This window comes from Antrostomus carolinensis, unplaced genomic scaffold (assembly GCF_000700745.2).
Source record: "Antrostomus carolinensis isolate BGI_N321 unplaced genomic scaffold, ASM70074v2 scaffold44, whole genome shotgun sequence".
Classification (NCBI taxonomy): domain Eukaryota; kingdom Metazoa; phylum Chordata; class Aves; order Caprimulgiformes; family Caprimulgidae; genus Antrostomus; species Antrostomus carolinensis.
In genome coordinates this window covers 47,259-62,329 of record NW_010308440.1, presented here as the reverse complement: position 1 = coordinate 62,329, position 15,071 = coordinate 47,259, and the positions used below count along the sequence as shown (strand labels likewise).

At 40.8% G+C, this 15,071-nt stretch overlaps 1 protein-coding gene across 1 annotated transcript in view; it reads right to left on the bottom strand.

The window, feature by feature from the left end:
- Positions 1–15,071, bottom strand: part of LOC104523220 (polycystin-1-like protein 2) — a 42,319-nt gene that overhangs the window by 9,018 nt on the left and 18,230 nt on the right. Inside the window, 18 exon segments of the mRNA XM_010165740.1 lie at positions 1–94; positions 954–1,139; positions 1,823–1,963; positions 3,365–3,476; positions 3,929–4,157; positions 4,956–5,160; positions 6,106–6,322; positions 6,861–7,087; positions 7,235–7,434; positions 7,955–8,101; positions 8,693–8,871; positions 9,074–9,175; positions 9,386–9,616; positions 10,046–10,239; positions 10,634–10,859; positions 11,532–11,666; positions 12,775–12,901; positions 13,712–13,836. The exon segment at positions 1–94 is cut by the window's left edge and continues 222 nt beyond it. Of these exon segments, the coding sequence (XP_010164042.1) occupies positions 1–94; positions 954–1,139; positions 1,823–1,963; positions 3,365–3,476; positions 3,929–4,157; positions 4,956–5,160; positions 6,106–6,322; positions 6,861–7,087; positions 7,235–7,434; positions 7,955–8,101; positions 8,693–8,871; positions 9,074–9,175; positions 9,386–9,616; positions 10,046–10,239; positions 10,634–10,859; positions 11,532–11,666; positions 12,775–12,901; positions 13,712–13,836 (3,077 nt within the window).

Genomic DNA, 15,071 nt, shown 5'->3' with positions numbered 1-15,071 from the left:
AGTCTGGGAGAAATGGGGCAGGTGTCTCCTCTCACTCTTACCTGGCGAATTCGAGCACTACCCACCAGCTTGGAGTTGCCATCTGTAATGAATCCTAAATGGGAGATGGAAAAGAGCAGCATTGGCAATATGACAGAACTACTGACAATATGTCTTCATCTCATTTATGATTCACTGATGCATTAATATTTTGCTGTAAATTCTTTTATAAAAACATTGTAAGCAAAATAGTCATGAAAATTAAGCCCTTTTGTTGATTTGAACTGAGTTCACAACCATAGCTTACAGAATTAAATACTGTAAGAATATAAAATACTACTTATCTGTATTTTATACAGAAGGAAACTGAGGCCTGGAGGAGAAAAGTGACTGGCTTTGAGTCACAAAGCAGAGTAGCTGTATGCACTGTGCACTTGGCCAAGTTGGTCAGTGCCTGTCATCTCAAATGATCAACTCTGCTAATGTATTTCAGCATTTACTCTTAAATGTGAGCTGGAAAATGGGTCATATTTATTACTGGATATGGTTAGATAGAAACATGATAATGTTGCATAATTGGCCTTTAAGTCATGATGCAAACAGAGCTCTCCTGAGGAAAAGCTTGATAGTGCCAGCTGTCTGCCATTCTTTTGTTTGAATTATGTAAAGAAACTTGTGTTAAACTGAGCCATATATCTGAATATCTGCAATAAGTAACTTAAAATGTGAAAAATGTAATATTACATTGCAGAACTTGTGGTTTATATTAAATATAAGGAAAATATCAGGGCACATTAAACTTGAGGTCAAGCTCTGGGGTTTTTGTTATCCACTATTATTCATATTATAAGAATCCATACTGGCCTTATACACTCAGTCTCTTTCTCAGGCAAATATGCATATACACATAGGAATATGTATTAAAGAGATCCTTTCAGAATCTGGCAAGATGAATTGATACAATATGACTCCACCTTGATATGATCCATAAAGATTTTTGACTAAGGTAGTGTTTGCCCACGTGAAGAAGTCCTGATAACTGTAGACATCATGGAATCCATCTGTAAAGCTGTTCTCGATGTGTTTGTTTAAGTAGTAGGAATTGGGGTCTCTCTGCCCATAGGCAACCAGTAGCAGCATCCATAAAAACCCCAGATAGGCTGGAAAAAAACAGAAAAGACAGCACATGTGAGCTCAGAGTTAACACTGCTGTTCCAGATAGATTGGATGAATGATTACTGCTGTCGTCGCTTATTAGGTGAAGGAGATGCTTTGCTAAACTTGGACTGACCAGTGCTGATGAATTTACACAAGCAGCTTCAGCAGGCTGCAGTTTGGCCTATCACACTGGGAATATGAGTAGTGGTCAAGAAAATAAGGGGGAAGGCTGGCTGAACACCAAGAGTAATGACAGCTCTAAACAAAATGAGCAGTCTAACTGAGTTCCAAGCTGAGGTAATTTTCTCCATTGTTTTTAGAGGTATAAATCATTATCTATAGATACTCTCAGCTTTTGGAAAGATGGCCTCCATCTGCTCTTTTGATTTCAACTTCATTTAACTGTTGACCTCCTTCTTCTACCCTTTCTAACCTTTCTTTAACCTCTCACGTGTCTGTAATGTGTTTCTTTACCATAAAATCAAGCCTCTAGCCACACTTTTACCTCCAGCCAACATTCCCACCTCCTTTCAGCTGCAACTGCCACCGAGTAGCCTGTCTGTACACTGTAATGGCTGGCAGAAAGCTACACACATGCCAAAACATTTTCACCCAAGAGAACAGCATTTTCACTGATGTAAAAATACTGCTGAATAAAGCAAGGTAGTCTGTGTATGGGTAGTACCTAGGATTTCTCTGATTAGGGCAAATGCTTTCTGCTCCTTCATGCAGTTGATTTTCATTTTCTCCACATCAGCTGCAGGAGGTGGCCGGTAAATATTGTTTCTGCTGTCCCTTCGGGCTCCAAGGAGGGGATTTGAATCACCTACGAGTGAGAGCAGTAAACCCTGGAATTAGTCAACAGATCATCTATGTCCTGTTTTTTCTTTCTTTGAACGTTATAAGGAAACATTTCTATTTACTGCTTTCCCTTAGGAAAGACAGGGGATGTGATTTTAACAATTAGTACAGTAAGGCAAACAGCAGGGAGGGATGGAGCTCACAAACACAGTGGTTTAGGTTTAGGCCCAGGTAGAGCCCAGGTGTCTCCCTCTAGGCTGAGCACCTCTGAAGGTGAGGTATTCAGAGCCTGAGACTGATCAGGGCGGAACCTGGTGATCAGGATTCTTTGCTGTGCCCTAGGACTCCTGTCTGCTGCTATCAGCTTTTTTTAGACATGATTGTGATTTCAGAAGCCACTGTTTGGTTTATGGGAGTAATACAGATAATTGTGGTTGGGGAAGACTATGTATACTGAGGAAACCTATGTATACTGTCAGACTTAAAGGAGGTGGGAAATTTCCTTGAGACAGAACTTAATTTTAGATATGTGTTTGCATTTTACACTAGGTCACATGTTTGTTTTCACTAAGTTGTGAAAATAGTTACAGGTTTTGTTGTAAGCCATGCCATGAATACTGAGATATCTTCACAGAGCTAAAACAAGCCTCCTTGTGTATCTGATTTTTCTTATGTCTGATGTGAGAACTAAAACATTTAAGCATGGTTACTGCATACTAATAGCGCTGGTTCATTAGTTTTGATTATAATGGCTTCAGTCAGTTTGCCATGTTTTATTATTTTCTTTTCTAGATGTTCCTAGAATGTTGAGTGACTGAAAAGCGATTGGCTATACACTTGTACAATTCTTGATCTAGTATGAATCAATACAGGAGAATATTTCTCTTTTTCCTGCCACAGGCAAGCCAGGGATGGAGGGAAGGAACGAGTCAGCTATCAGTACCCTGGCAGCACGTAGGCCCTCCAGTAACAGGGGCCATCTTACAACAGGTCTAGGGAAAACTGTGCACGTATTTATATGTACATACAGAAAAATATGTACATACAGACTGAAAAGTATAAACAGGGAAGTATTATTCTTTTGATACAGACTTCTCTTTTATATTTTTTATCATGTGGTCTCTTTCATTAAGTGTTCTGCAAGATTTATCCAACCTAAACATACAGTGGTCTTTATATTTTCTCCAGCTGGCACAAAATCAGTTATTTAGGTTTGTTTCCACTTCCAGCATGATCTTGGGGGTGCTGATGGGTAGGCAGATAGTCACAGCACCTGCAGATTTAGTGATTCCTGCTAACCTTGGCAGCTAAGATTCAGGTATAAAAAGATAACCAGTGAAGTTCTCAGTTGATCTGAGTCACATATTTGTGCAGAGAGCACTCCGAAAGCTTGGAGAACGCTTCACTTCCTTTAATAATTTCTCACTTTACAAACAGTTACCTGGTGCAGATAAAGGCCCATCAATAGCTGTGTTTTCTTCATCCTCATGTTCCACCTTCTTCAGAACCAGAGCAAAAAAAGCAGCAAATCCCAGCACCTGGAAAGAATTAGCTGTAGACTCACCATATGCCCATTTAATATAAAGAAGCTCAGGCTTTGGCCTGGATCCCTTTGGATGCAGCCACAGCAGGACAGCAACTGTGCTTTGGCTTTGCTGAACTTATGCAGCTGAAGCTCATAAACAAAGAACAGTGCACAGTGCTGGGGTCCAGCCAGCTCAACTGGTTTTACCATATGACACATCTTCCCTGATCAGAAACCTCATCAGCTATTTAGCTCTAAGAAAACAAGGGAGATGAAACTAATGGAGTTAATATCAACAAAAGACAACAGAACTCTAAACCACCCACTGGTTGTTGTTTTAGGGGCAAAGGCTTCTCATTTTACGTGTTAAATCCTGTGGTTCTTTAGAACACATTACACTGTCTTCCTGAAAATATAGTAGAATGAGTTCATACTGTCCAGTGGTTGTATTTCTGAGGATCTCACCTTCAAGGGCTGTGTGATGAAGATGCTTTCCAAGAAGGAGATGGCCATGGAGATCAACCACTTGATGGAGTTCTCCTTGCCATAATGCAGCCCATAGAGCATGGTGAAGAACCCAGATACACCGCTGGTGGCTGCAACAAGGAACCAAGCAATGAACACAAACCACCAGGGCAGCCCTTTGGAAGAACTTTTCTTGCCATCACTGGGGAAGCTTGGAGTAAGGGACCACCTTGAGAGTCAACCAGAAGAGAAAAAATCAGTCTGCAGGAGAACAGAAGCCAAAATCACAGTCTTTGGGTTCATTTGGGATATAAATCATAAAACTTATGATTTAAAATCTCAATCAAAATGTTCTCAATTCTTCTGACTAATGCAGTTATATAGGACATGTGGATAGCAAAAAGTGCAGTGAGCAAAAATATGAGGAAGTGTGTGAAGATCAGCTAAAATCTAAACCAATATGATGGGCTTATTTAGTACTCAGGTCATGCATTATTGAACCTCCAGTGGAAATATTGACAAATAAAACCATGAGTGCATTTTAACTGCTGGATACACCTCTTGTCATCATCATAAAGGCCAGAGAGATAATTAGTGGGTTTGTTTTCAATGCTTCCAACTTAATTATCACATTCACTGAAATAGTTTCATCTGCTTATTCATTTTTCTTTGTCCATACGTTTTAAGAGACATCTGAGATTTTGGAGCTCAGTGATTATCTCAGCCCTTTACTATCATGAGGCATTGCATTGTAACATTCAATTTTGGGAGCAAAAATGACAGAGACTGATGATCTGTCATTATTGCTTTTGTGTGGAGTTCTCAGTGCATTGAAATTTCTTTGTTGCCACTACAATAGTATAATAGTAAAACATGTTTCTACAGCTAGAATAATGGTTATCTAGCCCATATTAAGCAGTAATTATTTGGGCTCCGTCATCCTGACCAGTTTTAAATTCATGACCTGAACTTATACTGAGAATGAGGTGAGGACTAGGTTACCTCTCACTGACGGATGCTGATGAGCAGGTCTGGTTCTCCAAGAGGTTCTTCATGTGCTGAACCTTGCTGAACAGCTTGTGTGTAACTCTGAGGCATCTGGAATTTATGGGGCCCCAATAATTCCAGTTCCATCTCTACATGCTGGAGTTGCATGTACAAGCAGCCCTTGTAGTCGCTGTATTTCAGTCGCTCACACATTCCCTTCTCTGGAGTTGGGCTTCTTGTTTTTTCTGTAGGTAAAGAATAATTTTTTTAATTATTTTTTATTTTTTTAAGAAAATCAGCAGAGCTATCCCTAGATTAAAATATGGTTCAGGGTATAAAGGTTAGCAGAACCAGAGGTCAAGCTTATGAATGTGACTAAGTAATATTGGAAGAGACATGTAAAAGCAGCTTTAGTACTAGAGCTGTAATGGTTTTCTGCTAAAACGGGCTGGAATTGTTGCCAAGAGGCAACTTAGTAAGTCAGAGGTCCTAAACCCTTAATAGAGAAGTCAGATAAGATCAAGTGCTAATTTGTTCGTAGTTTACCTGTGCAATTAATAGCTTGGTATGCTCACCAAAAAAACAAATGCAAGTCTTAAGGAAATCAGTGGGATTGTTCACTCATTGTTGAATTGAAGGGAAGGACAGCACAAGGCCAAGAAGAAAAATACAGGACAAAAAGATTGTGAAACAACTGATAATTGTGAATCTTTATGCCATTAGATACTGATCCTGCTCCCAAGCCAGGCTGGTAGCGAACACTTAGTTCTACAGCATAAGAAATAGACATTTCCCAGTGTCTTTACTCAGTTGGGTGCTCAGTGGTGCACAGTGAAAGGACAAGAGGCAATGGGCACAAATTAAAACATGGCAAATTCTGTCTGAACGTAAGGAAAACTTCTGTATTGTGAGGGCAGTTGGACACTGGAACAGGTTGCTCAGAGAATTTGTGGAGTTTCCAGCCTTGGAGATATTCTGGACATGATCCTGGGCATCCTGCTCCAGCTGACCCTGCTCTGACCAGGGTGGTGGACTAGACAGTCTCCAGGGATCCCTTCCAACCTCAGCTATTCTGTGATTCTCTAATTGCCTTTGAGTCAGATGTAAGAAGAGCTTGGGTCATCACATGCAGCGTTACCATAATTTTCACTACAAAGGTTTCAGTAGGCATGGCACATTGTGGTGCTTACCTTGTATATCCACAGCACCTAATGTGACAATTATAGGGTCATCCTTCTTTTTGCTCTCATCGTAAAACTCTTGCCCAGCTTTGTTCTGCTGGCAGATGATGTCTTCAACCAATGCCAAAAGCGTGTTGATGTTAGTTGATTTCCCAAGATCTGATACTGAAGTGAGAGATGAAGTCTTCAGGGCTTTAAAGAGAGAGTTGGCAATTCTTCTTATGTCCTAGAAAAGACAGCAACAACACAGCAGTGACTCTGGCTGCAGCGACTTAAGCTGGTGTGATCTGAAGGCACCATGGGCTGGGAGCTGCACCAATTGCTAAAATCTCCAGAATGGGTGTGGGTAGCACATCCTCCAGTGCTGGATGTCACAGGCAGATTTCAATTGCAGCAAGACAGCTTTCGGGATTCAAAAATATAGCTTACCTGCCTGAGGACCTATGCTGAGAAAGACTGGATCTCTGATACCTTTTATCTTCACAGTCTTGCTTAAAGTTTGCTTTTAACCACTGAACACAGTGATTTTGGTCACACATAGTAATTGTGCAAGGGCTCAGATGTATATGGGCAGATCTTGATGAAATTGGGGTTCTGTGTAGATGGGTAAATGAGTGCTTTGCAATTGTAATTGGCTTTTCACTTCAGACAACCTGAAGGGCATCTGAGAGGGAAGATCTCTGCTGTTCAGCTGGGGATGTTGGGTAGTGTGTGGCAGCAGAGGGCAGTCCAGGACTCACTGGGGAGCAGCCACAGCGACTTGCCTTTGTCACAGCCTCTGGAGTGAGTGAGACAGCCTGGGTGACCTGTGGAGTGGGAGGGAGGCTTGGGGACACTCGACCGTTCTTTCCTGGCTTCTTCTCTCTCCCCTGTGTGGCTGGCCGGGATCGTATGTTCCTGAAGATCTGCACAATGAGCAGGTTGATGGGGAACATGAGGAGAGAGCTCTCAAAGCCAATCATAACTTCCTGCCATGTGAACTCGATCTTACCTGTCAAGATCAAACAGAGGGGAGGAGTGGAAATAACCCCAGGAACCATCAGATGTCTTTCTTGTGAAAAAACCCCATTTGTTCAACAGTCTTGCTTCTAGATTCTGCTGTCTATTTCCCTGCCCAAGCAATGGTGAGGATTGTTACCCAAATCCATTTTCTGCTCAGCTGGATCCTTTGGCACTCCCCAGAACATGATGCTGGTCAGCATGGTGCAGAGAAGCAGTGAGAAGCAACATGACACACGCTGGGCTCGTGTGAAGGAGCTTCTTGGGGAGCGGCTGAAAACCGAGTACCAGATGTGCCCATCCTGGAAACCCTTGGAGGTCTTCATGAAAAACAGATTGCTGGAAAGGAAGAGAGGGAAATCAAATGGATACTTAGGAAAAAGAGGGAAGAATAAAGCTGTAGTTCAGGGTCCTGACCTGTTCATGCTTCTAGGCACTGTCAGAAGAAATAATAACTATGAGAAATTGCCATGTATCATGGCTTGATTTGCATGGAATGGTCATAGCTACTTATGTCCTTTCCTTCTGTCTACACCATGGAGGGAAAGCTAATCATTAGCAGTTGCTATAGAAATTGTTAAGGAAATTACACATAAGAGAAGATAAGATGCTTGGCTTTCTGTAGTTCCTGTCAGGCTGCCCATCTTTACCACCAATATTTCCATTCTGGTATTACTGTTAGGGTAGTGATAAGACTTCCTTAACCATCCTTCCTCTTGTGCTTCTTCAGAGCCCTTTGATGGCAATGGAAAGACCTCCTTTGTTTTCATTTTTGTCTAGGGGTTTGATCTTTTTTGCATACTTGTGTTTCTAGGCTGATTGCTGTCAAGAGTAAAAAAGTCCATAAAACAGAAGGTACCTGAACTGCTTCATGTCCTGTTCTGTAGCTACTGGGAACACTTTATCTAGGACACATTCTCCAATATCAATGGCTAGCCAAGAGTTACAGAGGAAGTACCATTTCTGATCCCATGCCAGATCATGGACCAATACTCGATTCACATACCTGTAGGAAAAACAGGCAGGGCACATTCACATGTAACTGAAATTCAGGGCTCAACAGGACTATATAGGACAAACTCTGGCCTTTGGCTTCTTAGGTTGTGTCTAAACTGTAAGGCACAAAACACATCCCATCCTGTACTGGGCACAGGAAGGAGTAATGGTTTTAAACTAGAAAAGGATAGATTTAGGTTGGATATTAGGAAAAAGTTCTTCAATATGAGGGTGGTGGATCATTGGAACAGTTTGCCCAGAGAGGTAGGGGGGGCCCCGTCCCTGGAGATATGAATGGTCAGGCTTGATGGGGCCCTGAGCAAAAGATGTCCCTGCTCACTGCAGGGGGGTTGGACTCGATGACCTTTGAAGGTCCCTTCCAACCCAATACCTTCTATGATTCTATGATTCTATATGGGAAGCACTCCTGGTCCTGCAGTTTAGATTATGATTTGATCTATTCATCTGCAAAAATGAAAAATTAATACTTCCTTCCTTTCTAGAACTGTAGAAAGGATAATTTTCAAGTGCTAGAAAACTGTTATCATTATAAAAATACTTGTGGGTCTTTACTTCCCAGGATCTCCAGATTTCCACTTACCAGGATGGACTGTCCCCTGAATTATCATGCCACAATCTAATACTCTGCAGTTCCCCAAGAGGGAAGAAGGTACAGAGTAGGAAAACATCCACTCCTCCACGTTCAAAGACTGGTGTATCAGGATCAGTTAGATGGTGTGGCTCACTCTCTCCTTCCAGTCCATAGAGGGTGAGAGTCACCTGGAGAATGAGATGGCAAAATGAAGACTTGCACATCTCGATCCAGTGTATCCATACTCTTCCTGCTTTCATCAAACCTAATGACTTTATGGCTTAAGCGTTGCATTTGACCCATCCTGTTTAGTAGCCTCAGGTGCTCCACTATTGATCCAGTTCTGTAAATGGGGGTGTAAGCTCTCTTACTGCACAGTGCCATCGATACCTTGGAGGTTGTGGCTGCCCCACGGCGGTGTCCTGTAAAAACTGTCACAAGGTAGCGGTACTGAGCAAAGGGATCGTTGTCTTCCAGCACTGTGATTCTCACCTGCGGAGAGACACGGCACAGGCACTGTGTTAGCTGTTCTGTAAGGATGGACTCCTGAATTCTGTCATCTTGTGAACAACACACATGTGTGCCAGTAAACAGGGTTACAGGGAAGGGAGTAGGACTGGTTGAAGAATTCCTATTAAAACAGACTACGCAAAGACAGAATTGGCCTTAAATACATTCAGTCTTTATTAGCTGAAGACTTACTTTGGCATCATCCTGGATGTCCTTCCTTCGAGCCCAGATGACTACAAGCACGTATATCAAAAAGATGCATCCTACAGTTGTCACCACCACAGGGTTGTCCACAAATGTACCAAATAGCTGGGCAGTTTTGCTAACATCTATGGCATTGGGTATGACAAAGAAGGAGCTCCCAAAGAAGGTCAGATGGTTGCAGAGGCATTGTGTGCTTCTAGAATTTGTTTTTGGTCCTACCTGAAAACGAGAAAACATTCCTAATAAAACATTTGGCTTCAAAGTATTAGATAACCTACAAAGCAAATGAAAAGGCAGTGCTGAGATTGGTAAGTTAGTGTGGAGAGCTGCTGTACAGAAAACAATTGTTCCAGTTCCAATAACAAATATTCATTCCAATGTCTGGCCAGAAACAAGCATTGTAATATCATACAGCCTCGTGGGAATGCTTCCGTTTCTTCTTATAGAGAAGCTCATCCCGAGAAACTGAAATGGAAATGTAATTTGAAGCTTAGTCCGGTATGACTGAACTTGAGTTTATTAACACATCTCAGAATGATCTTGTGTTACGGTGTGAGTTCAGTGCTATAATTTTGCTACAAGATGGTGGCTGTAAGGCCTGACTTTGAGGTATATAATATAAATATTGTTTTGTTTCTCTCTACTTACATGACATCCATAGCTGTTCCAGTTCCCCTGGTGCTCATCCCAAAATACACAGCGGGAAGCAAAGCAAGTGACAGCTATGGTTAACCCATCATAGACTGTGGAATCCATTCCCATATCTTGTAAAACCATGAAATAATGGGTTCCCTCTCCAAAAATGAGTTCTTCTGGGCCAAGAACCCAGGTGTTTGTCTCACCTTGAACATAAATATTTTAGTTTCAGTGTATATATAGAAATGCTACTTCTGTGCAGCTGCATTGCATATAGTCAAATAAACAATCTGAAGAAACAGGTATGAAATAATTCTTAGCAACTCATTGTTCAAAGCATCCCACTCTGTGCTCCTCTTAGTGTTTACTAGAGATTGGAACCCTGAAGCATGACAAACTGAAACTCCTTTGAGAAGTTCCTTCCCAGTTAGATGTCTGAACTCACGGTGAAGACTCATTCTGCAAATATTCATGTTCTGTAAAGTTGTGGATGAGCACTCCACATGCTGAGTACCCTTAACTTGCCATGGGTGCTGCAAGTCTTGTGGTTACATAAAACCAGAAAGCACGAGTTCATGGGTCACTAACAAGTTGTCTTACCTCCAGTAGTTTTCTGACAGAACAGATGATTTTTTATATCATAGTTAGTTTCATTTGGACGATAGCCATACCCTAAGTAGAGTATTAATGGAATGTCATGTTCAGATTCCAGGTGGATCACTATAGATGTGTTTTCTGAGGTGACATTGACTTGGAAAGTGCTAAAATTGCCCAGATTCAACAGAATCTTCTCTTCCTGAGTTGCTGAAAGCCTTGGTAACGTTATCTGTTTTTAAACAGAAAGACATAGCTTTACATACAGCAAAGCATTTTGATTCTGTTATCTGTTATAGTCACATGCTAGATAATATTTTTTCATAACATAGGGAAAGGATGGCTATCAAAAATACTGGCTTCAAAGTAATTTTTGTGATACTGTCAGCTAATCTCTGAAAAGTTCATTTGAAAGCTACGTAAACTCATCACAAAGTCTGTGGTCCTTGGTGCATTTCTGAACGAAGAGCTGAGATTATAACTGAAACACTGGCAACATGAAGTGCTTGAACAATTTAGATGTCAGCTTATACATGGGCTGGGAAGCCCAAACAGTAGTAACACAAACATACAGTTGTTGGATGATGAAATCAGACATTACATTGTATTTCAGGATGACTTTAATCTGGAGTGTTTTTCCACAACCACTAGCGTTCTCACATCCATTTAAATGAAGAATAAGATCTCTCATTTTTAAGAAAAGACATAAATATTTGTTACTTCATTCTTCACATGACACAAATCCCTCCATCACAAATGCAGACACCGTGATCCCATTATATAATGTAATTAACACTACCAACATTTGCAGTAACCTCAGAAGATGAAAACATAAGCAACAGGTTGTTAACAGAGGAAGAAAAAATGGGAAAAGAGGGAGAGGGATAGAAAATAGGGGGTTTACCTCAATGTTTTCTTCGAGATTGCTGACTGGTATGATCAAGCCATCCAGACCAGTGAGACTTAGGCCTCCCACTGTTCCACTGATGTCAAAACTGGTGTCACTGGATAAAAAGGGATTCATGGCAAAGCTCACCATCTGTTAGCAAGACATTATCAATCAGTGTTGAGCTATTGTCAGTATTTCCTTATATTCACACTCTAAATTGCTGAACAGGAAAAGCTTGAGCTCGGACCCACATAGTACTTGACTTAAAAGAAGCCCACATCCAGATTTAAAGAAGAAGCTGCCTTATCTCTAAGGTAGATCAAACACAAACCTTGAAAGTGATTTTGATTCTGCAATGTGGTATGTGTACAACAATGTTTATTGTTTCCATTCATTGTAACTGTTTTGCCTTTTAGATATAATGCAGCTGCATAAGCCTCTTTGAATGTGAAGAATTCAGCACAGGAACAGAAGTCTGTTTCTACCATGATAGCAACACACAGAAGAGTATGTCAGAGTCGTCAGTCCAATGACAGGGTTCAGGAGCCTCTCCTATCGCTCAGGTAATGTGTTTCTACTGGTTTCAGTGGGCTCTGGACATTTGTTAGCAGAGCTGGAAAAAAACTACATATTTTGCACGTATTGTAGGGCTTTCCTGAGAGTGTCAAATCAACCAGAGAGGCCTTTACAAAGTTTATTATAAAAATACAACAATAATATGCAATCTGTTGTTCCGAGGGAAAAAACCATATCCTAATTCAGATGAGGGATGTGTTATCATCAGGACATTCACAGGCCTTTTGTGTCCTGCAGGATCTGGGTGCCTCAAACTCATGTATTTTTAGGTGGGGTGAAACAGGACTGCTGCAGGTTAATTTTAATGGTGATGTGGGCTCTGAGCTGTTGCATCCTTCTCAGAGCATTAGATGTAAACAAACAGCAAATAGATTTATAGGTACAGATTCATTCCATTGCCTTCTCTAGCCGTGCAAGTATGAATCAGGAGTGTATGTGAGGGGCTGACAGGATGAGGAATTTAAGCTTTCAGTCCTCCTCAGCTTGTTGAACCAACTTGATGCAATTAAGGTAAGTGGAGGCTTCTTTGATGAAAAATATTTCAAATTATTTCCTTGGCATGACAAGAGGGATGACTCGTGTGCTTGTGTATTCACTGTAATGGGGGAAAAGATTCTAAAACTGCTGGACCAAGAATGTAAGTTATATACCAGACTGAGTCAGATAAAAGCTGTTTACTTGCCCTTATATCCACTGTTTCGTCATCGACTCCTGAAACACTGAGAGAGGAAGCAGGTGGGAGGGTAAAGCTGGCAGAGCTGGAATTGGAGATATTAATGGATGTGCCATCCATGTTTTCTGTTTGTAATCTGTCCAGTTAGGGTTGAACACAAGCAAAACAGAATAAAAGAGAAACAGAAAAAAACCCAAATAAACAAATAACAAAAAACCCCAGAAAAAGACATCAATAGTATGGACTTAACCTCTAGAGAAAAAGCTTTCTCACTTCCCAAGTATAACTTAGCTGGGAAGCTCTTTCTAACTCTGCCAGTAAATACTTTGTACATTATCAGTCCCTGATGTAGTACTCCACATAACACTACCATAGAATCATCAAAAAAGGGTGGAACTGGATAGGAAGTTGTACCCAACTAGGTGTGCTTATGTGAAAGACATACCTGGTTTCTGTGTGAATGCTCTTGGTTTGGATGCACAGTTAAATGTGGATGAAAACCAGGCTCTCAGGGAACAATGTAGGGATGGTTATGGGAAATGGAGAATGGTTGTCAGGCTCCTCATGATTATATTTGCTTCTGCCAAGCTGGTTACAATTCTATGTAACATGTCATTATTGTCAACTTGGAAAAGAAAAAAAACTCTTAACTGGCATGACAGAATTCCAAAGGTAAGTGGCTACTGCCTTATCCAGGAAATAGTAGTACATTCTGTCTTGGTCAAAAGACACAGCATGAAAATTTCTAAGGTGGCTTTATTGAAGCTAATTGGAGTTCAAGCTATTCTTACTATTAGTCAGTAATGACAGCCTCATTGCACTGTTGAAGTTGTCGTTATGCTACAATATTTAGTTGAGTGGCTCCAATTAAGGACAATGGAATTAATATTTGGGGCAAATTTGATTAACAATCAGGAGCCTAGGTGGGACACACTGTTGCTGTTACCTGTGTATATACATCGTGGCAGAAGGAGTGGTGAGGACTGTTGGGTCATCATCTGGTTCTTTCCCAAAGAGAAGGGCACTCTGTAGATTTTCAACTGTGTTCAAAAGCTGGTGCGACACTGAACTCTGGAAAAGGATTAGAGGAGGAAACTTGCAACAAAGCTCCTCAAAATCAACAAGATGCACATTATTTACCTTTAATTCCTTTTAGGAATAATAGTAATTTTCTGCATCTTATAAAGCTGTCAAACTTGGGTGATGTGCTTCTTAATCTCAGAGAAAATTACTGTAATCAGCAATTCAGCTTCTGTAATTCTCATTAAAACATTGCAGACAGCAAATAAATATATCTTACAGCTTTTACTTTTGAATTCTATTATTTATAACTTCTACACACTGAAATTTGAAGCACTGCAAACACAACATCAATTTAATGCAATATATTAATGCACTTGTGTACATTAATGCCCTTTAGATGCACACTTCAGTGTCTAGTTACTTGGAAAAGCAAGACCTAATTACATATTTATTGTGTGTTATTAGTGTGCTATCCTGGGGGAGTTCAAACAGTTCATAACCTTTTCTCTCAGGTTAGATTTATTTCATGCCCTACACCCTTGCAGTGATGGAAGTTAAAGTTATGTTCAGCCCCGGAAGCACACAAAGGCAACTGTGACAATTCACATATAGATAGGAAAGGAGAAAATAAACACGTGGCATAATTCTGAATAGAATATCAGAGTGGGCTTTCTGAAAAAGTGTAAGCAGCAAACAGAGCTGATTCCAGTTTTGAAGTAGTGGAGCTAGTCATAAATATTGAATACCTGTGGCTTCCTTGAATTATGGGGTGAGAGGAGAAGACAGAATCAAATCTGAAAAAAAATCTCTGTGTACTTGTCAAACATTAGAGGCTGCACACTGCTGCTGTGTTCTCCAGTGCTCTGTCCTGTTCAGCTTTAAATGTAATAAATCTTAAGAGGCATCTATCATCTTCATTAGCACACTGTTCAGTCCAACAGGTGTAACTGGGGAGAAATTTCCTTTGATATTCAAGTCCATCATGGTGTCACAATGAACCCTGCCCAATGCCAATTTAAGAACAGGAGAGGCAGCACAACTTTTAAAAACCTTCCAAAGCCAGCAGATGTTCACACACAGTCCACCACACACTGGACCAAACCAAAATTACCTGTTCTGCCTCTGGCACTGAAGTGTTCGTAGCTCTGATTTCTACAGAAGCTTTAAGGACATTGCTCACTGCATTAAATAGGTAGTTGGCTGCATCTTTTAGCTTCTGATCATCTCTGCTGTCCTCTGTGTTTACAGTGAGCAAGGAAGCACTGACATCTTTTAGAGTGTTG